The sequence below is a fragment of the Sphaerodactylus townsendi genome, linkage group LG08, assembly GCF_021028975.2.
Source record: "Sphaerodactylus townsendi isolate TG3544 linkage group LG08, MPM_Stown_v2.3, whole genome shotgun sequence".
Classification (NCBI taxonomy): domain Eukaryota; kingdom Metazoa; phylum Chordata; class Lepidosauria; order Squamata; family Sphaerodactylidae; genus Sphaerodactylus; species Sphaerodactylus townsendi.
The window spans coordinates 46068515-46091792 of record NC_059432.1 but is presented as its reverse complement, the minus strand read 5'-3'; the positions used below and the strand labels follow the sequence as shown (position 1 = coordinate 46091792).

Genomic DNA, 23278 nt, shown 5'->3' with positions numbered 1-23278 from the left:
GGCCAGCCAACCCAGAGTTTCTCTCTCCATCCGTGAAAACCCCCCAAGAGCCCTATGCGAGGTTTGTAGACGGCTCCAGGAACTCAAGAGGCAGGTAAGATGTGAAGAGGCCCAAAGCAGGCTCCTCATCGCCTTTTCGCAAAGCATACTCCGCGAGGTGCCGCGGGAACAATCAGGGCCTGGGCAAGGAACCCTGAACTGGCAGGACATGCTTAAGGCTTGCCAGGACATGGATCCTCCGCCCACCAAGCTAGCCTCCCCTGCGCGCGCTCTCCACCGGCGGGGCAGTATAGGATGGCTTCTTTAACTTTCACGGCAGACCGGACACTTCGAAGGGAGTAGGCAGGCAGCGGTGGGGCCTACCACAACCCGATGGAGGAGGTCCTCCCAGGAGGAGGCCACCTACAAAACCCGGTGCTTGCCACGTTGCCAGAAAGAAGCTTCCGCTGGAGCTTGACTGCCGTCGATGAACTCCGTAGGGCGTCTCAACCAGCCAGGACCAAGGAGGAGGTACTAGAGGCAGACCCAAACACCAAGGCCCTGCCAAAACCACCCCCCTCTCGTGGCATCTGGCTGCCATGCACCCAGCCCATCTCCTTTAGAAGTTCCCCACAGGGTTCTTGTCGCCCCAACCCAGTATGGCAGGCCATCCCTACCGGGACTATTGAACGGTACGCCGAAAGGCCTCTGCGGCTGAACAGGGGACTGTTCATGTGCGTCGAGTGATCGACTCCAGCGCAAGGACCCATCCATCTCAAGTCTGGACAAACATCCCACAGGAGTTTGCCTGCGGAGCCAGCTGCGCTCAGTTGATTCTCTTGCCCCATAACTGCCGCTGCCGACCCAATCGCGCTACAAGCCCCAGCGAAGCCAGCATGTGGCGCAGCCTACACCACACGTCGCAGCGGTGGAGGCGCCTATCGGGGAGCTCCATACATACCTGGAGGCTTCGCCATGGGGAAGGATGTGAGTTCAGGGCCTGGTGGACACCGGTAGCTGATGTTACCGATCATCAGAGCAGCTTGAGTGGCCCACGACCAGTGGCCGACCGAGGCTTACCAGCACATCTGGGGGGTGGGGAGACAAACCCAGCGAAGAGGCAGACATCCGCCAGCTCCCGCGATCAACAACCCAGAGACTCGGCTGGCAGCTCACAGTCCACTTATCGTTTTAGACATCCATGTCAATCTCTGGGGAAGGGACCTCGCCAGGTGCTGAGTTAAAAGCGACTCTGGTCTGGGATGGAGTAAAAGCCGTCACAGAATCATTGATCCCAATGCGTGCCTTCCGAAAATTACTTTCTAATTTCGGCTGTTTCCTCCTTCCTCTTCTCTTTCTGTTTTCGACCAGTGATGATGAGGCGGGAGGGCCGAATTGGCTGACTGGCCCTCCACTGGATTGAATCTGGGCGTGCGGTACGGCACTGCCAGGACAGGCTGGTTAAAGAAGGAGGTTACTTCGAGCCACAGTTTGAAGCCTCCAGTGATGATGGCATTATAGCACTATCATCACTTCTAAGATGCTGGCGAGTGGTTTTGTGACGGCATCTCGAGGAATGAATACGATCTGAAATTAAGCCACTCCAGCCTTCCTGCGTTAGCCACCAAGGTCCGCGGTAAAGTGCGAAACTCCCTTGCAAAGAACGCCCCCCCCCTCTTTTTCCGCTTTGTGTGTAATGGAATCTGCCTCTAATGCTTACGGTGCTTCATTCCCGGATACCCCATCACCCCAAAAGAAGCTTCCGGCCCCCCCCTTGTGTTGCTGATTGGCATGCATACCCACAATCCCCCAGGACCCGCCTGTTCCCTCCCCTCGAGGAGCTCGGACCCTACCTTGGCGCACCCTGATGGCTCTGGAAGCCAATTCCCACCAGATTAGCCTACCTCCCTGCCCTCCTGTCAAACAACTAAAGAAGGTAGGCGGCCCCAGGAAGGATTGCAGGAGGATTGCATAAAAGCAACCTTCACAGGCTGCAAAACAAGCCTTCTTATATTAAACTCCTAAACTCTAAACCCTAACTCAAACAAGGCTTCGATCCTGATCTCCCGCCACCCGCTCCTAAGCTGAGCCTGGCGGGACCGACTATAACCTGGGAAGGGGTGTGTTTCAGCCCTCTTCCTACAGGTCCCTAATGGACTCGATTCGCCATGACCAGGCCAGCCATGGAATGGCATGGGAGAAACCAACCCCATCCCGAGGAGATGGAACACATCTCTCTAAAGGATTTACGCCAGCCCGGTCTCAACAGGAGCGTCGCCAGCGCCCAAGGAGCCGAATGACCTGCCAGAGGCGTCCGTGACCACCAGCCAAGCCCTAGAGCTGCTGTGGCTTAGAGCCACCCGAGACACCGAGAACCTCTGTGCGCTCCTCCTTGCGATCATCACACTTCCCAGCACCGGCCACCATCCTTGCCTGCTCTGCTGCCATTCCTGACAGGATGGCTGATGGGACTAGCGCTTTCACCAGACCAACATCTGGGAGCAGTTTGCTGCCGCTGCCAGCGTCTCATCTTTCTGCCTGGGCCAGTACCTGAGGAGTCGGGAGCCTGCTAAAGCTCCTGCCTGCTCCCCCGGCTCTGCAAAGCACCTCGGGAGACTTCCTAGCCGAGCGCCTGGGCTAAAGCCCTTCACGCAGATGCCTTCCATCCATCGGAGGAATGCTCTATGGCTCCGACTGGGGGCCGTCTGTCCAAACCCTCCCGGCTGGCGGCTCTCCTTGTCACCAAGACTGTCTGCTAATACGAATCAACACCTGCGCCCACGCATCACCCGGCGCCAGCCAAGCGAGGAACCGACCGGGCCGATGAAACCTGGCTACCGGCCAATTGGAACCGCTGCACACCACATGTGGAGGACATTCCCGTGTTGGAAACAGCCTGCTCCCCAGGGGCTGGTTCGCCGAGACCTGCAGGGAGAGCGCTTCTAATTACATTCCGCGGCCGACTCCCTGCGGGATAACATTGCCTCACGTCGCTCACCATCGTTCTACCTCACAGGCTCCACCCGGGAGCTCCGGAGGCCGCCCGCCGCTGCTCAGGCTTCCTGCCTTCGACCCCTCACTGGCCGGGAGGCGACGCCAGCGGTCGCCTCTCCAGGCGGAGAGTTAACGATCTCCCTACGCGAATCCTTCCTAATTGAGTCCCCGGTTCGCTTCTTCCTATCACTAAGACTATTGGCCGGCTGGCCTGCGTCTCATGGTCAATCAACTCTACCTCCACCGCTCTTCCGGGATGCCCTGGCCTCAGGCAGCAGGAATTTCGCTCAGCGAATTCCCTGACACTGTCGTGCATGTGATTACATTATTGTTACATTACATATCACCAAGGTTGTGAAAATGTACATAATATGTGTTTGTTTTAATCTTTCTGATAATCTCCTCAATTAGATTCATATGAAAGAGTACGTGAGCTGCAAGAAGTTGTATCTAATCCCACAGAGGTATGATGTTTTGCCCCATTGGTGGTCAGCCCTCTGGAGCTGGCTGCGGGAGGAGGATGGTTAGTGCTATTGTACAGCTCTGCATTGGTTTAATTATTATTGCACTGTGCCCCTTCGTTAGCCGGATCTTGTTTAGTTCCTAATGTGTGTCTAATATTGCCTGTAACCGCGTGTGTAAGAAGCCCCTCGACTTTCCATACCCATAGCCAAGTTCTCTAATGTTACACCAAGCAGCTCGGCTCAGCTTGACCAGGCGGTAGCGAAATAGCGTCCGAAATGCCTCTATAGCATTTCGGTCCCCTTTTTTTCTAAAATGTAAAAGCGAGGAGATGTAGTAATGCACTGCTGACCCAACAGCACCGTAGTAAACGTTAGGGCCTTAGCGGACCTCTGACGGCTTCTGGTCGCCACGCACCCCTCCTCATCCCTATGAGTCCGCGAGGTCATAGACTATCTGGCTCAATCACTGGGCGCAGGGACAATGGCTCTTGCCCTCAGGTGAGGATTAGGAAATCCAGGCAGCTACGCTCCTCTCCGCCAAGCACGTAGGCCAGGTGAAGATCATGCATCACATGATGATCTCCCGACCTCCCGCTCTCCGGAGCTTGATTATACCTTCCTACCGCCCCGATAGAATAACAATAATAGGTGCCAGGAACCAGCCGCAGCGGGAGCAGACTTCGCTAGGAACACGGACCTCCGGGCTCCCGCTGCTGGCGATCTCCACCAGATGTTATCTCCGCGTCTCGTCTCGTTCTTACGCTGACCACGTGGGTCGACTACACAAATCACTGAATAAACAACCCAATGGAGATGCGGTGCCCCCTACTTTATTTCTCACTTAAATGGGGCTCTCTACTGCCAAGTATGCAATATTAGGCATGCCGGTGCAGCACCTACCTGAGTTATTGTTCCCTGGCATTTTAATTGCGACGTTCAGGAGAGGATCCAGTTTAAACAAGACATGAAACGTGTGCCATGCCACATACAAGTTCTTCTTGCTCAGGCATCAAGTTTAAATCAGCAAAAGACATTGTGTCGTTAAGGAAATCAATGATGTACCACTTGTTTTACTTCAAATGAGGAGACAACCCTGCAATCTGAAAAAATATCAACACCTCTGAATGCAAACTAAGCTGCCAAAGTGAAAAGAACTCTTACCAGCTCAGTCCTGCATGTTAGGGAATCAGCACCTTTGTTTTCCAGAGTTGTAGCTAAGATCATCACCATGGTAACCACGTCATGCATTGGGGTCCATTCCAGTAGAGGTAAAGGTTAGGATCAGCCATATTAGGCACAGCCTCTGATTCAGTGCATTTTCCAGAAGAAAGGCTTGATAGAACCAATTCCCATCTGTTTTACACAATGGATTGCTTGATAACAATTGATCCAAAATGTTCACCCCCTGGAAAACAAAATGAAAAGGTGAAACATGAATAGACTGTAAACTGCTTTTGCAAATCACTACATAAACTGTAGATTGCGCAAGCAAGCTTCTCCTGTATCCCACAATAAATACTGGAAATCCTACTCCTTTTCACACATCTGGGAGCAACAGAGTAGTAACAAAAAAAAGTTTCAAGTACCCAAGCCCATTCCTTCCTACATTAACTGCATACGTACTGGGTGGAAACTTATAGAGAAGGCTGCTGTGAACTTGTGATAGTTGAAAAAAGAGTATACAAGGAGATCTCTATGGTGAAAGAACAGGAGTGTTTTCATTCCCATTCAAGGGGACTTCTAATTGCCTCTAATCAGCCTGTGTTGTACTCCAAATTCTCTCGCAAGGGAAAAGTCTATGGAATTTTAAATTCAAGCCAAACACCAGATACAGGAGGCATAAATGTTTCAGCATCAGGAAGATGTCTCGTTATTTCAGTATCATAAGAACAGTGGCCTAGTGCTGTAATGTACTTAAAATAGTTAACACAGACCTGACAGTGACAGAGATTTCTCCAGGATGAAACAAAGGACTCACTAAAAAGCTGAATATATGCCTCGTAATTCAAAAGGTTGTTTGCATATAACCCAACTTTATTTATCTGAATCCCTAGGCAGCCTTCAAAACATTTCAGATAAAAGTTCAAAACAACAGGGAGATATTTACATGAGCTACATGGGAAGTCAGATAGCCAAGACAGATATTCTTTTTCCCTCCTGGCTGTCCTTGCAACAAAATGCATACCCAAAAAAATGACAGACTGAAGGTAGGATCTTATTAGAAAAACAATTTTCCAAAGTAATGTCTATAACACTACTTCAAAATTTTACTGTCTTTTTGTAACTGATAAAAAGGGAGAGAGAGAAAAAAACACAAACTGTAAGACGCTAAAGATAATGCCTTAATGTGCAATTAAGAGCAACGTGTTCTGTGTAAAGCCAACGATTTAGAATAAGTAGATAAGCATTAAAATTCACTAAGAGCCAATATTGATTCCCTTGTCAGCTTGCAAATCATATTTCTTGTTTACTTAGATTTGTGCTTGCAAGCGGACAATGGTAAGAATGTTCACTTAAAGGCCAACTGGCTAGTAAAGAAAAATTATCTGCTATTGTTTTGTCAGAGGAAGGTTCACCCAGAGTGCAAAAACCACAGAGGAAGAAAATCAATACCTTTTTCTTAAGATTTACTGTGGCAAACAGAAAGCGGGATGCAGTCTGGATATTTCTGTGTGTCGTAACTAGTTGATGTTGAGTACAGTTTACCGGTAGCTTCCCATTAACCTTTGCACAAAGTAATGATCTTCTGAATACCGTGAAAGCTACCAGCCCAGAAAATGAGACGAGACCAGACTAACATCCTCATCCCAAAAATTATGCATCGCTACAGGCACACAGAGCTGCGTATCTGATTTAGCTGCCCCAGTATGAGGCAAGCCAGGCAGTCTCATTTGTCAGGCTGACAATCCCATCTGACCCAAGTTACCACCAAAAATCAAGGCAGCTTGTACTTAGTTGGCTCTCAGGTAGCACAAATACTATGTGACTGGATTCGTACTGGATTGATTTTTCAAGTACTGGTGCTAAGCTGGGGGTAATTGTCCATTTGCAAAAAAAAAAAAAAGCTTGGTGGCCAGTATCTCCTACGGCAAGCCAGAGGGAATGAGAAAGTGACCTCTCTGAGTTCCCTGTCTTGACCTCATCCCTGCAGACTAAAGCTGCTAAGCTAGTGACCCTAAAGAGTCCTGGCCCTTGACATCTGACCAGTAAGCTAGAGTTACTGATTGGTGAGCTCACAAAAGCAGAAATATGCACAAAGTAGAGTTATTAGGCCAGTGACCTTCCAGTGGCCTCTCCCATGACATTTTTATCAGCAAGTTAAAGGGTCCTGAGTCATTCGGCTCTGAGAGTCCGCAACATCAATCTAGTCCTAGTCAGTCAGAGGAATGGACTGAGTCATGCCATGCAAGCTTGTGTGTTGACATCAGAACTGTCAGCAATGTTGAAGCAGAGAATACTCCCAAGTCCACTCCATCCACCACTATACAGCACTCAAGCAGAGTTGTGTACCAACTGCCCCAACACAAAAGAATTTGTGTGTGATTATGAGAAAGCCAAGTTGCTCAACACATGTGGCAGGTGCAAGGGGGAGGAGAGCCCAGCATGTAGCATCTTCAGTGATGACACAGAGAAGCTGAGATGGTTTCTTCTTTTTCTTCATACTGATGTCTGTACCACAACACCACTTTTCTTTGGTCATCCCGAACAACTGTAAAGGACCCACCAAAGCAACTGCAGATAAAGAGATTTTGCTGGAGCTTTACTAAAATTCCAAGCCATTCTACCAACAGCACCCGAACTGAGAGAATTATTTAAGTCAGTCATTCCTGTGCACAGCTGTTCTAGTCCGTCGCAGCAAAATAAAACAGAAACCCAGGGGCAACTTAAAAGACTAACAAAATTTATTCCGACTTTGTAGCTCAGAGCTCACTTCATCAGACACATGGTGTACATTGTACTGTACAAAACTGCTAAGAGGCAGCATTTAATGCCACTAGCTCTACTATCTACTTCAGTCAATTCCTGCATTAAGTTCTAGAGAGGGTAGAGAGCCGTTTGATTACACCCATAAAACAGTAAGTATTCTAGGGAACTCTCCTTACATTGTCAATAATTAAATATCCTAAGCAGGAAATTTACAAGAAAGAAATCTTATAATAGTTAGCTTAAACCTTAAGTGATCAACATCATTGGCTCAAGACTAACACATCCAAAAGGTGAATGACATACAGAGGATCCTCAAATAAACACATTCTTGCCTTTTCATTTCTTCTTCTTTGGGCAATGTCTCTTTTCCCACTGCATCAAAATTCATTAGCTACTAATTAACTTCATGTAACTACTGTGAGAAAGATGCATGGCACAGGGTTGCCAGCCTCCAGGTGAGGGAGATCTCCAGCTATTAAAACTGACCTCCAAACAATAGAGATTGATTCACCTGGAGAAAATGGCTGCTTTGCAGACGGACTTTATAGCATTGTACCCTGTTGAGGTTCCTTTTCTCCCCAATTCCACTGCCCAAACCTCCAGGTGTTTCCCAACCCAGAGGTAGCAGCCCTGGCAATGTGTAGGATGCAACAGGAGCATGAAGCAGCCTAACAGTAAGTCTCCTTTGGCCCACCCAACAGCTCTCCAAAGTCTGAAGCAGAGATCTTTCCTAGGAACAATTGCCCTCTACATTTGAGATATCAGGGATCAAACCTAGGACTTTCCGCTTATACCCATTTAAAAGAGCTATTTTCAGCACAATCCCAGTTACACCCTTCTGTGTGGGAAAGTCAAAAGGAATGTAATGTTTAGGACGGCACTGTTCATATATTTACAGATCATCATTAAACTGTGCACTAAATTGGAATACAGAAAGGTAGCATGGTACCTAGAAAATTCCCCGCTAGACTACTGCATTGTTAAATCAGAATTATCTGGAATCAAGGCATTATTTCTCCACAGATAATTATTTTTCCCTAAGGTAATGATTAATGCTTTTGCAAGAAGCCCAAGAGACCTCATAACAATGATTTTGCAAGTTCAGGCAAAATACTCCTCCTTGAAAGGACATCCTGTTGTGTAAAGAAAGCCTTCCAACACAAACCTATTTAACTATGCAAGGAGAGCATAATGAGGAGGGAGAGAAAGAGTTTTGTTTCTAAAAGCTTATACTGTAGTTCTACTTGGTATATCTGCCATTTACCCATCAAGAAGAGGGAACTGCAAACCTGACTATGCCATTTTGATAACTACCCAATGAAAGAGGATTCAAATGTCTTTGCCTCCATCAAAGTGATTTGTAGTTCCTTATGGAATGTTTCGTCCGGAATCTTTTCTAAAAAAGAAATATTTTCTTGTTGCTTGCAGCGTTCCCGAGACTACAGTCCAAAGCTTCTGACATTTGGTTTGCAGGGAACAAAGCAAAGTCACTCCAGAGAATTTTACTCTGGGTTTTAAAAGTCATCACCATGGCTTGGATCAAATGGAAGATTTCCAAGGATAGAAGCACCTTCATTTGTACAATATGACTTTCTGGTTTTCCTCATTCTGCTGACGCATGAAATGCCTCTGAAATTCTGCACTGATGGAAAAGGGAATTTCAGAAATAAGATTTTATTTATTTTTGTTAGTTTGTTAGTTCTAGAGGTAATTTGGAGGTATAATGGGGCAGGGAGGAAGAAAGAAACTGGCTCTGCTCCACTGGATACAGCATCCTGTTTTGACGAGCCTGAACATTATTCGTTTAGCTAAATGAATGTATCTATACAAAGAACTAATGGCAGAATAGTTCCCTAATGGGATGTACAGGATTTAAGCTAAAGTCACAATGGGTTTCCAAACTCTATAACATACTAAGAGAGTTCATGGATTGGCTGAGCCATGGCTGCCTAACATACGCCCAAGGGTATTTTAAAAACACACCCATCATTCACACATTTCACATATGTAATGGGAAACAGCACCAGTATACCCAGGACAATCCCAGTTGCCAAGGAAGTCAATACTTAAAGGCTATAAACTTCACACTCTGGATTTAGATAGGAAAATCTTTAACACAAGGAACAAAGCACCACTATATAACACTGGAAAGATATGAATGCATATTGTTGAATGTATTACGGATTATCCTTGCCAACTGTGAGGGATGCATTCCCAGGTTAACCACAAATGGTGAAATCTGAAAATACTGGCAGGGGAGGGCTGGGAGACCAAAACAGCCTGGAAGAAGATGGAGTCATGCAACCACCTGATAACAAAACTGGGCCTGGGTGAGGTGCATGGTGAAGATTGTAAATGCCAAAGCCAGACTATTTGGGTAGCAACAACAGCTGGATGAGTCACATGGTGAAATTATTGGACAAGACATCTGGGCCCAGCGGCCCAGCAATGCAGCCTGTCATCCAGGCCTAGTCAACTGGTGGCAGTTTCTCAAGACAAGATTGTGAGGAAGCTTTCCCCCTCTCTGTATGCTGACTAGGTTCACATAACAATGGTTATGTGCTTAGGGGTAGTCATATCATGGGGTCAGGCCACATGAAAGTTGTGAATGACAAGAGTCTACTGAATTTTCTTTTTAAAAAATCTATTATACCTTTCTCCCAACTGGGTTCCAAAATGTTCTCCTCTCCACCATTTTATCCTCAAAACAACCCTGTGAAGTAGGTTAGGCTGAGACTGTGTGACTGGCCCAAGATCCCACAGCAAGTTTCTGTGGCAGATTGGGGATTTGAACCTGGGTTCTCCCAGATCTCAGTCCAACACTCTTGCTATACACCCCCTGGTCCACAATCTGAAGCAGGCTTCCCTGTGTCAGTTACTCTCTCCTGGACTGATTTACATTTATTTCTCAATGGCGTTGCAGAAGCAAGAAGCACAGTCAACAGCAGACTGATGGCGTCAACACCGAACACAGAGCCACATCTTCTGTTCTTTACCCTGCCTACCTCAGGATTCCTGACAGAGGCTGTAAGATCATGCGGATCTGCTCCAACCTTTGCCCTTCATTTGCCTTAGAACAAGCACAAGTTCTGCCAGAAGCATAACTCTACCCACGCTCTTTTGTTTCAGTTGAAAAGGCTCAGCCACTATACCCTCGACAAGCTCTGATGTCACAAGCGGTGGCTTGTGCTGTCATGGTTACCTTGGCATCTGAGGAGACAAGGGTAAAAAGGAGATACCTGGTTTGCCTTTTTTCCTTTGGTACTCTTATTTTAGCCTAGATCAGGTCAGGCTAGTACTACAAGGTGAATTCCAACACGTCTATACAGGGCTTCATGAGATCTGTGTATTCCCAACTACCCAGTACTATTTTCTCTTTAGGAGAATAAACGATATCCTCTTCTCCACTTTGGAGCAAATACAATCAGTACTGTGGTCAAATCCTAGCACTGTTTAAGCCTCTGTGTTCAGGGTTAGAATAAGAAGTCCCAAAGAGGCCACTGAATGGATGCTGAAAAAGTTGGCAGCATTTTAGTGGCTATACCTCCACAGTTTTCTTTTAAAACACCTTAAAGCAAATTTCCACTGCGTAAACAATAATTGCTTGTATAAAGTATAAAGTGCTTTATTGCTCATAGAATTTGCCACATCCACAGATTAATTTTTCAGAGTTCTTCAAAGATATAATTTGTTATCTGAAACCTGAGACAAAAAGCAAGGCCTCTTGATTCATCATTTCCTAAATCTTCCTTTAATGCAAACTTTCATAGATGCAATTCCATTTTTCATATCAGTTATGCTTTCCCAAAACATTCCCAGATGAATATTTTCAAAAAAAAATCCAACACATGGTTTCTACCACTGCATAGCAACAGCATTGTACAAATGGCTATCACAAACACTGGAAGGAATACCCATAAAGCACACTCAATACATGGAAACTGGAAACTTTGAGCAAATAATTGTTTTTCCACATGCATAAAAACTCCCACATGAAGCTAAGGCATTCATAGCCTTTACAAAATGGTAATAAAAAGGTACCACATTCACAGCAGATCTGCTCCCCAAAAACAATATCATTTACCTTCTTAGATCATAAGCCAAAGGACTGACTATTTTGTTAAAAGACAATTCTGGAATTCAGTCACACATTTTTAATTTGCATGGACAACAACCCATTTTAATGTCCAGGTCACAAATATAAAATCACTTTGTTATCAATAACTGTGTGATCCTGAACAGACTTATAGCCTTCTAATCCATTAAATTCAGTAGGCTTATTAAGGTATAACCCTGTTTAGGAAGAACACATAAATGATCAGGGAAGTAGGAGTGATTCTACTATAATTTATCTGCCTATATTACCAAGTCAAGTTACTATCACAGAAGCAGAATAAAGGTAGAATTTCTGAAAAAGAACTGGAGAATCCAACTGCATCTTTAAGATGTTCAGCTGGCCTCTTCCTGATGCACTAGGTCCAAGAATTTCACAATATCTATGGAAGTGCAAGCTGCTGCTTATCCTATCATATTTATGATGATTAACAGGAAAAAGAAAACTGATAATCTCCCATTAAAATCAATCGATCCCCATGCTCTGTGGATCAGCAAATATATACTAAAATTAGGAACAATCTTCTAGCTCACAACACATATCCAATGTGATCATCAATGGTGCACAAGTTGCTTAACTTGAATAGCTGCTTCTTCATGGATAAGGCTCCAAGCTAAATTAATCTTTGAGCATTAAGTAGATCTCTAAAGAGATATCTTCCTCCCACTAGGGAGAGGGAGGTCACTGATTTCAATCTTCCAACTTTCCAAGTAAAGATATAAAAAAATGGTTGAGAGGAAAACTGTCAGGTCTACAAATTAAGGCCACAACATCAGCTAAACTCCAGAGAAAAGTTACAGATGCTACCTTCTCAAAAGGATATGTTTCAGGTCAATGTACCAGGTTACAAATGACCCAATATTTGCTCCATATGAAGAAAATGAGAAAGCTTGATGCCTTCAGAGGGAGGAAGAGAACTGAATTTCAAACAGAGCCCTAGAAAGGGGGTAGCAGAAGCAGCCCCCTTTAGACTCCCAATAATACGGGAGCTGCAGCATTGTCTATCTTAACAGCCTCTTAATAAGGCAAGTCCTGACTGCCTAATCATAAGACATTTATACTTACAAGTATCAATGAACTGCTGAGCAGATGTTCAGCCCTCTGCTCCTCAACCTTGCCTGCCACTCAGTGAATCCCCTGCCCTTCTCTGGATGAATTTAACATTTATTTATACAGATGGGAGGGAGTAAAATATTGCATAACTCTGACTTTGGAATTTTTGACATTGTCAGTACCAATAACCATGCCATCCTAAGCAGAGTTACCTGCTTCTAAGCCTATGGACTTCAATTAACTTAGAAGGGTATAACCCCCCTGTCCCTTCCCTCTCCCTCCCTCCAGCTGCCTTTTACATTCAAGCTTGTTCAATATGGGTGTGGAATATGGGTGAGGAAGTAGTTAAGTGGAGGTTGGATGTGAGGGAGGGCAGAGTGAGGAGTGTGAGGATGAGCTGAATGTGTATGAGAGTATGTGTGTTGTGTGGTAGTAGTGGGTGAGGCACAGAGAGTGAAAGGTACCTGCGTGTGAGGGGGGGAAACCCACCTGACATCTCACACAGCAACGTGTGTATGTGTTTCACTTCCACTCTAGTTATTACCTATGTACTGTTTCCACTGCTCATATCTGGCCATCTGAGCGAACATTCTAAGGGCATGAACATTCTAAGGGTGACAGTTACACACAGACAGCTTCATGTCCTTCACCATGGAGCACCAGGAAAAGGGTGTTTTACTTGGGCCAGGTGTGAAATTTCAGTTATGTGAACATCTAAAAACACTCTCGCCTGTCTGACTACAGTGGTTGGGAATTTTCAGAGGAATTGGCCCAGCAGTTCCTGTGCTAGACCATTAGGAACAAACTCACAGTTTGCTTTTTATATATATAGATTTATGTCCCCAACAGTTTAGGGGTTTTGTGCAAAATTTATACCTCACTTTTCTGTCCTCATGAGCTGCTAAATCAGGGCTACTACAATGCACATCTGATTACTTTTTAAAAGCTGTAAACAGCAAGAAGAGTTTTTACCCTCCAATACTCCTTATCTACATCTTTCGTTTCACTTGTTCTTTAGAAGCTTTTTATCTTTACTTCAGAATTTGGCATAGAACAGTGGACTGGGAAGTAGCATCTGAAAAACAACTACAAGGAAACTGATGGGTTTTACAACAACAAAAAGCAGACACCACTACTCTATGGCACAGTCACATTGGCCCATGGCATGACTACAGCCACAGTGGAAATAATGCCCCTAGGTGTATGTAGGCAGAGAGATGCTACCGGGAAAGAATACGAAATTGGTTATCCATCACAGAACATGAGCTCCAGCCTTAGTCATTGCCTTACACGGAATTCTGGGGTATGGCCAGGTTTGGCTCTTCTTTCCATAAGCAGGTTCCCTTTATGTTCCTTCATGCATAACAGCACAAATCCAGCCTATTCATTTTGCCTCTTGTCATGCTGTCTCATACACATTCCAAAATACTGACCTCCCACTCACCTAGCAGATTTTTTTAAAAATGGGGTTAGAAATTAGCTATTATGGAGGGAATATGAACAGCTCTAGAAAGCATGAGAGTAGATAAGCGATGAAAGGCAGAATGAAGGTTATAAATAGCAAGCCATATTTCTGCCTTCTCTGAGTAATGGCACCCACACATTTACTGAATGCATGCACTATCTCTGGGTTCTGAGCAGTTGCCCACAGAAAGAGATTTTGGCAACAGCAGAGATATTTAAGGCTGCTGTAAAAATCAGCTCTCAAGGAGACCAATTCAAGTATTTCAGAGTTATCATGATAAATGATGACAGACAGTTCTAATAATACTGATAGCTAAAGGAATAAAGTTATGATTAATGCTACGTTTTGCATAATTGGTGGTTTGATAATGGGACAGAGGAGTCAAGAAGGAACTGTGCCTATGAGGGAAGTAAGATGAAAACAAGAATGCTCATGCTCTCTTTGTAAAGGTGAACTTATTTTATTCACTGTGCAGTTGGCACAACCTGTAGCCCTGGACTATTCTAAGTTTGCAAGTTACTTATACTTTCTTAATGAAGCTGGCAGCTTTGTGCCTAGCACAACCAAATGCAGCGGTGTAACAATGTGGAATGGTGTATTAGCATTCCAACACTATATACAACTGTAGCAAGATGGTCTCCAAGTGCAATCTGTTGTTCATGTTCTCAGAAAATACATGGTGGGAGCAGGACTTTCCACAAATTGTCCAGGTGAAGCACACATCAGTTTTGGTTCTAGCATGTAGAAGTAAGCAGATGTGGTCATGACCCAAGTTATTACCATCCATATTTTTTAAAGTTACTCTTTCTGTATGAGAACAGATACAACAAATACAATGACTCATAACGATGCAGTATACACTGAGATTCTGACCCATAAAGGAGGGGATATAGGAAGCCATAGTCTCTATTCCCTTATGAGTTTTGTCCAGGCTGGTCCCATGATCTCCAGACTAACATTTTTAGTGGTCAAAGGGGATCTCTCATTCCATTTTTAGCCACTGAAAAGCTGGATGGATCCAACCCAATGGGTCACATTACATCCACTTTTTCAGAATATCTCATACTACCATTTCAGTCTTCCCTCGCAAAATGGCTGGAATCAGACACTTTCTGGTATGCCAGATAAAATTTACCTCGATGTCCGATATAAATGTGTCCTAATGAAGGAGGATCTAAACAGTTGCAAGTTCATTGTTAATTAGTGCAAGTTTGGAAAACTGAACATCAAGCACACACTGACTTGAAGCCTTTAGAATTTCATACTTTCCTTGAATTCATTAAATAAACTACACCCTGTTCCCTCATGATGATCTCTATGTGCACTTGCTGCAAAGGAATCGGTTCTGACATCACGCTGAGGTATGAATGTGTAGGAGGGACGGAGGGAACCCCCTTCCCATTTCAAATACTTGTTGGAGCAAAGAAGAAACAAACTGTTTTCAGTCTATCCAATTAAGGAGCAATGAGGCTCTTGAGCAATGAAGTTCTTGAGAAGCTTATTGCTAAAAGAGCAGCATACATTAAAACAAAATCTGCACAAAGGTACCTAAAATTCATATTTTGAATCACTCATTCTGTTTCGGCTAGTTAGAAAGACAGAAGAGTAGTTTGTTTAAAAACCCTGCTTTTCTTTACTTTAAGGAGCCTCAAAAGGGCTTATAGTCACATTTCCTTCCTCTTCATCACCACTTTGTGATGAAGGTGGGCCTGAGGGAGTTCTGAGAGAACTGTGACTGGCCCAAGTATACCCAGCAGGCTTCATATGGAGGAGTAGGGAATCAAACCTGGTTCTCCAGGTTAGAGGATGATGCTCTTAACCACTACACCATGCTGGCTCTCGCCTATGCAAGGCACTGAAGTTCTGCTCCACTAGAAATATTACAGAGATTCTTTATACATTTCATAAAATGTACCCTGCAATCTTCAAACCTTTTTTCATTGCCATACAAAAGAAAGAAAGAAAGAAAGAAAGAAAGAAAGAAAGAAAGAAAGAAAGAAAGAAAGAAAGAAAGAAAGAAAGAAAGAAAGAAAGAAAGAAAGAAAGAAAGAAAGAAAGAAAGAAAGAAACCAAGCAAGCTCAGGTTATTGAGATTCTAATTTATACAACCAAACAAAATTCTAAGTTTTTCTGGTTTTCTGCACTTTCATGAAATCATAGATTACATATAGACTAGCTCAGAGCATTCTCTCTTCTACAGAGAGGACTACCATGAGAAGAAATTAGGGATATGTTTATTTACTTATTTCTAACCCAACTTTCTCTCCAATGGGGACCCAAAGAAGTTTACCTTGATCTCTTTTCCATTTTATCTTCACAACAATGCTGTGAGGTAGGTTAGGTTGAGAGTACAGGACTAGCCCAAGGTCACTCAGGAAGTTTCAATGGCAGGGTGGGCATTCGAACTTGGCTTTCCCAGGTCCTACACCAACACTTTTAACTACTACACCATGCTGGCTCCCCAGAGTGATAGGTAGTTTAAAGAGAGTGATAGAGAATAGTATTACTTATGTCTCAGGGGGAGGGGGGGCTAGAAATTGGTTGAACAATATCTTGTACAAGCAGAAATGCAAGTGGGGATACAATAAGTATAACTTATAACTCTTGCATTTCCACTTGCACCAGAACTTTAGTGCAAGCAGAAATTTGTAGTGAATTTAACACATTATCAAATCACATCCACAAGCTTAAATAAATTGGTATTAAAATGCAATACTTAAATGGACAAGAAATGCAGAATAAGGCCATAAAGTCATTAAGCTAAAAGGCCCTATCCACAAGGAAGTTCTGCACAAGCCACATTTTTTTAAAATCCCATCATTCCAAAGAGATTTGGAGAGTACTTCTTTGCAGACTGGGTTCAGATTGTGCAGTACTCAGTAAAGTCCTAAGCAGAGATACACTTTTGTTAGCTGACTGACCTCCGTGGACATAGAAGGGTGACATTCTATTTTGGAATGGCGCTGTGTCAAAGATTCCTAACTCTCATTCAGGCTACAATGTGACACAAAGAGAAATGAAGCTTCAAGGCACGCTCTACAAGCCGTGCACAAAGGTGAAGTAATTTGTATAAGATATAAACACTCCAAACAAGTGAGCTACATTATACACTAACAGAGAAAAGGGGTCTTTATCCAACTTTCCTTCCACACCATTAATTTGGCGATCAGTTAGTCCCTCTAAACATAATACTATTAATCTTGTTTATCCTGTCATCAACATTTGTTGGGGTCATCTTTGATAACTTGCAGGAAGGCAAAAGGATAAATCTTGAGAGGTTATTCTTGTCCCCACACGCAGGACTTGATGTGATATGGCAGCACATTTTTTTCCTCTCTTTCCATTACTTCCTGCTTCTCAAAACAAAGAGTCATATTTATCATACAAAATGAAGCTGCTCCACCTAGTGAAGTACTGCCAAGGCTTTTAACAAGAGGCCTTCGCATAAATATCCCCTTGCGGCCTGTGATACATACAGCTGTATTTTTAAAACCAATTGCCTTATGCGCTCCTCTAGGTGAGAGAGCTTCTACATCATTTTACAGTTTAGGATATTGCCTCTCCTACTCATTTATGAAGTAATGTATTCCAAAAACAACTGGTAACTATTATTGGTCACCGCCCATGCGTTCTTTCCCCCACTTCCTAACTCATGACTTTTATGTCTCTCAAATCTTTGTTTCCTCGCCTCCTTGACATCTGCTTATCTCCTTCTGGGCAACTTCTGCCTCTGCTCGCTTCTTCTCTCAGCTGCTCCTCATTTCTGCTTCTGATGTACAACTTCCTTGTTCTTTTGCAGAAGCAAATTCCATCTTCTCTCTCTTTTCTATTTTCTCTCTGTATAAATACTCTGTTTTCCAAACTCCCTTTCTACTCAAGATCAGGCCACCCTGCTTAGTAGGTAGAGTAGTGAAATAAGGAACAGGCTTCTATTCACCTGGATTGGCTTGTCCACGTTGTCTTTTCAGCCACAGATCTTCTATGGGATAAGAAAACAAAACAGCGGCCCTCTATGCATGAATGCTCAGTCAAGAAATTAGAGGGGAAGAAAGTCAAAGTTGATTTGAAAGGATTGTGTTTTGAAAACACAACAATTTCTACAAATCTGCATCATTCCTTTTAGAAGTCCTTTTTGAAATTTGCACCTGAAGTGTCTAGGATATGCAATTCTTTAATTTGAATCAAACTATTCTCTTCTATTAAGATAAATCACATTACTTCTTTCTGCTAAACTCACTATCAATTGAGAAAGAAGAAATTTTGGTGCAGCAAGCTTCACAAAGAAACTATGCCTTCACCACCAATGATATCACTCAGTCTTGTTTTCTGAAGCTACCGTCAACATTTGATGGATCACTGGACAGGCATGCACTAGTTAAAGTAAATCAGTCTATAATGTCAACATGCAGAAAATATCTTGTTGAATCTACAGCACATTTTAATGGTGCTGAATCTGGGGGAGTCTACTGAGAGGGCAACTAACTTAGGGTCACTGCATATAAAAGATGAAGTAAAACTAAACTAGATGAAAAAAAATTCTTTGTATGCATGGGCACCAGCAGAGGGGGAGTGGGTTGGTTGTTCGTTTAAAGGTTCTAGCTGATGTGTCCGTTTTTATACTCCTAGACTCAATTTTCTGCACTAAAACAGGATATCCACCATCCCGGCTTTTCAAAAATTAATGTATCCCAGGCAGGAATAAGCAAATGCCAAACCTTCTCAGAAAGAGATTCATCTGTAGCCGAGTCTCTGGAAATACAGAGGGCTAGTATACACAGTGTGCCAGTGTGTGAATGAGTAAACAATCCTACACAACTTAATATGAAGATTGTCCAGTAAATAAAGAAAGGGAGAGCACAAATTGCAAGGGCAAGGCATGCATATTTAATTAATCGGACCCTGAATGCGGTGGTGAGTTCAAGCCTGCTTCTGGCATCACCGTCTGAGCAGAATCTATACAGCTAGCTGGTGTATGAACAAGCCATGCTAGCGGCTTTCTGTTCTCCAAAGTAGGAGCTACAAAAAGGATGCTATGAGTGCTGGGAGCATCTCAGGAAGAAACATTACCTTTTCTCTTCCTGGACACTCTCATGACCACTGTCGTCAAACAGCTGTACTCGTTCTATAACTCATGTGACTCTCTATCAGCGTGTGAACTGGCAGGGAGCCAGTGTGGTCTGAGAAACAGGCCTGGCCTTGAGTGATAGGAGAAAAAGGGGAAAAAAACCTCAAAACCTGGTGTGGGAATGAGCCTTGAGATTACAACTCATCATAGTTTAAATGAGAAACTGCTAAATCCCTTTGCTGCATATCACATATATGCACAATTTGTGTATGTACATTTGCTAGTAACTCAATTTTCCTGGCTCTAAGCTGAACACAGATGAGCTGTTTACAGGCAGAAAAGCCATTCATATTATTAAAATGGCATTTCAGTAGGGTATCAGAATATTGCCCAACTTGCAATAAAAGGGCTGGGAAGGTAGAGGCTCCAATGGACTTCAACTGATTTAAAAGGTGTGACTCTGTTAGGGTGGCACTAACAGTTGCTTGGGCTGCAACAGTACACATAAACTTTCTTTAGATCTAGCCGCACTGAAAACAATGGGACTTGCTTCTGAATAGATCTGCTTGGGATTGTTATGAGGAAATTAAAAAAAAAATTTTAAGCTCTAGCAAGGAAGGATGACTATGGCCCTGCCTTGAGATTTTCTTTGTTATTTAGCAGTGGAAAACCTGCTAATTAAAACATGCCATTATCTCAGTGGTTGGCCTACTTCTACCATTCAGGATCCAATTAAGGTTTTCTTTGGGAACTTGTAATTCTTTCCCCTTTGCAGCAATGAAACATTTTGCTTCATTGCTCTCATGCTAAAGTGGCATGCATTGACTTAGAATCTGTTAATTCCTTTTCTTGTACTAAAATTAATATCATGCCCACATCTGTTTGTTTCTACTTTGTAAACTTCAGTGTCTTTCATATAATTTTTGAATTATGCTGCCACAATGAAACTGCAAGACTAATTAAATTTAGATTCTCATTTCTAAATGTGCACTATATGCAATCTGTATTATCTGTTTCTTTAAAACATGTATTTTTGTATTGCCTTTCCATGTAATTAAAGTGCTCAATATCGTGCTGCCATGTGCCTGAGGTGAGGAATCCCCTTCCCAGCTCCCATTTCCCACTGCTGTTCCTGTGGCCAAGAGAAATTTTAAAAAACCTTTAAAAATCACTGTCAGGTGATAACATGACATCACTTTCAGGAAAAACCTGAAAGTGACATCAGTTCACTTTAAGAACCACTGAAAATACTATGGTTTGCCATATAGTTTACACCAACCCCTACAGAAGTGTGACATCACTTCCAGGTTTTCCACAGTGAGGTCATACCATCACACATACCCAGACTTCTGCTGGTTGACAGACTATGGCCCTTTCCACACGGGCCAAATACGGCGCCCTGGGGACGGCAGAAACGCCGTTCCCAGGGAGCCATTTGCACAGGGGGCACACCTGCTGCGAACGGCAGCAGCTCCAATGCGCCTTCCCTCCCCCCGTGTCCGGTCCACCTACCTGCTCTGCGGCCCTCCGGCACGTCGCCGAGGCCTGGGGACACACCCCTCTGCCCTGCGACTCTGAAGCGGTCGCGCAGGGCAGGGGGGCGTGTCCCCTGGCCTCGGCGACGTGCCGGAGGGCCGCAGAGCAGGTAGGTCGACCTGACGATGGCGCAGCGCAGCGCCGTCGTCCCGGGAGGTTCTGGGACCGTTCATGTGAACAGTCCCAGAGGGGTTGGGTCAGCGTCATGTACGCCGACCCAACCCTTACCGTGGTCGTGCGGAAACGGCCTATGTGTGGCAACCTTAGCTGAAAACAATGTATATCATCAACAACAAAACGAAATCAACAGAGAGAAAGATAATTTTTCAACTGGGTGACACTGAAATGTCCGGCAATTCTGCAATAGCCTTTGAATGCCTGAGAATAGAATGTGTTCAGCTGCTGATAAAAAGCATCTAAGAATAGTAACTGGAAATTGTAAGAAAGTTCCACAGAGCTGGGACCCAACCTGAAGGAAATCATGTTTCAATGAAAAAACTGCCAGCTACTTCTGCCAGACGGCAGAAGAAAAGGAGAGGAAACTTGGATCCCTCTCAAAAGCCAAAGGACTAAGGACCTCCTGTAGATGCTTCCACATAGGAAGAACACCACAGCAAGGAGTAGACTACTCTGGCTAGATAGAAAATGAGCAGCTGGAGGAGCATAATTTCCTCCTCCTTGACAAAAAGAATTGTGCTCCAACTGTCATTTGCCATGACAATGCAGAAGTGGGAGAAGAACAATCTGGCCTCTGTCAAAAGTCAGAATATGAAGCACTGTGGGACAGTTCCACACATTTCATTCAGATGAGAACATCCGTGAGGGAAGATCAACGCAGGCCCAATTGGATATAAATTCTTACAGTTCTGATTTCATAAGAGTAATCTCCCTCCTCTATTACTTTCCTCCACTCCACTCCACTCCCCTCTCCCTCCCGCTTCTGTTTTAATTTTTTACTTTGTAAACCAGGGTCTGCCTCTTTTTATTGACATAGACATAAATTTTATTGACATAGATATGAATGAATGAATGAATGAATGAATGAATGAATGAATGAATGAATGAATGAATGAATGAATGAATGAATCTGGCCCACTCAAATTAACTGTTGACTCTGACTTGGATAGCTCAAGTTAGACCGATCTTCTCAGATCCTCAGAAGCTAAGCAGGGTATGACCTGGTTAGTATTTAGATAGGAGACCACCAAGGAAGTCCAGGGTCACAATGTAGAGGCAAAAACCACCTCTGAATGTTGCTTGTCTTGAAAACCCCACAGGGTCACCATAAGTCAGCTGTGACTTGATGGCAAAAAAAAATCACAAATAAAACGTGTCAAATACTTCTAATTCTGACAAAGTTTATACTAACATAAATTGGATGAAATTTCTACTGGCAGGAGTTATATGTGTTGTCCTGTAATATGACTCAGTGGTAGAGTAGTCTGTCACTGTTTGAGATTATTCTTCTTCATTTCATGTCACATAATAAGAAAATAATGTATTCTCCTAACCAAAATTGCACATTCACAAAACTGAACAGTTTACATGATTAATGCCTTTTTCTATACCCTATTCAGGACAAAGATGACAGGAGATTTGTGAATTCATCCATCTTTGTTCTAGAATGCTCCGTTTTGGTCCTACTGCCTACCCAAAAGTACTACCCTAGTCCCAAAAGTACTAGGACTCAAGAAGGCATTTTATAAGACTGAAAATGACAGATGAATTCATAAATCTCCTGTCATCTTTATCCTGAACAGGGTATAATAAGAACAGAAGCACATACAGGAAACTAACTTTTGACTATAGCTAAGGATGGTTTTTTTCTAAATCACTGTACCTAGCTTTCTTAGGCAGCAAATAGATCAATACAATTATTTCTTTTCTGGGACAGGAAAAAAACAAGAAGTGGATCTTTACTGCAGTTGACCTGTTGCAATTTTCAGCAATCTGCCATTACACTTTTATGCTAAAAGCAGTCATCAATAGGTCAAATAGATTTCGATCAGGTCACTAGAAGGTCTGTTAGACTTAATTGATGGTTCCAGGTGATCTAAAGTTTACTTCATAAAAGCTGTATAAGCAATTAGTATTCACAAAACCTAAACGGAGAACAAAAAACAAACCAAAGGAACAGGATATGTGACAATTTTCCAAAAGATCATAGTACTAGACACAACCCCAATGCATGGATCTCATTGAGACACATCTATCGTCTGAACTTTATTTTATTTAAACTGAAAGTTAATAATTAGAAAAGTGAATACAAAATTTGCTGAGTGTGCAGTCTACCCCAAGGGAAAAAGAAAAGCCAGGATACTCTTGGTTATGGTTTTTGCTTTCACTCTGCTAACTTAGCAGAAGTATTGGGTTGCTATACTACAGTTGGCTTTAGTTACCCCAAGGGTTATATAACTCCATGGTTTTACAGAATTTAAGCGCAGAGTTTATGCCAGGCAAACTTGAGTAATGTTAAGATTATGCATGCTTTAGGTTTTACAAAAATAGTGTGTGTGAAAAAAAGTTCTTTACTTGGAATCTGCTGTGTCTGTGTAACTCCAATTCACCTACAACTTTTAAAAATGTAACATTAATCAAAAATAAAATGTGACCAGCTTTATATTTAGGCAAAGAATTAGAGGCAAAGACTGAGAACTAACATCTATTTGAAATTCTGCATT

At 43.4% G+C, this 23278-nt stretch overlaps 1 protein-coding gene across 4 annotated transcripts in view; it reads right to left on the bottom strand.

Annotated features, from left to right (window-relative positions):
* The window catches only part of FAM53B (family with sequence similarity 53 member B), a 140798-nt gene that overhangs the window by 108823 nt on the left and 8697 nt on the right, over positions 1-23278 (bottom strand). For all 4 annotated transcript variants that reach the window (XM_048505743.1, XM_048505745.1, XM_048505742.1 and 1 more), the window contains exon 3: positions 4599-4842. In XM_048505743.1, coding sequence (XP_048361700.1) covers positions 4599-4685 — 87 coding nt within the window. In that variant the 5' untranslated portion in view covers positions 4686-4842. The remainder of the gene's footprint in view (positions 1-4598; positions 4843-23278) is intronic.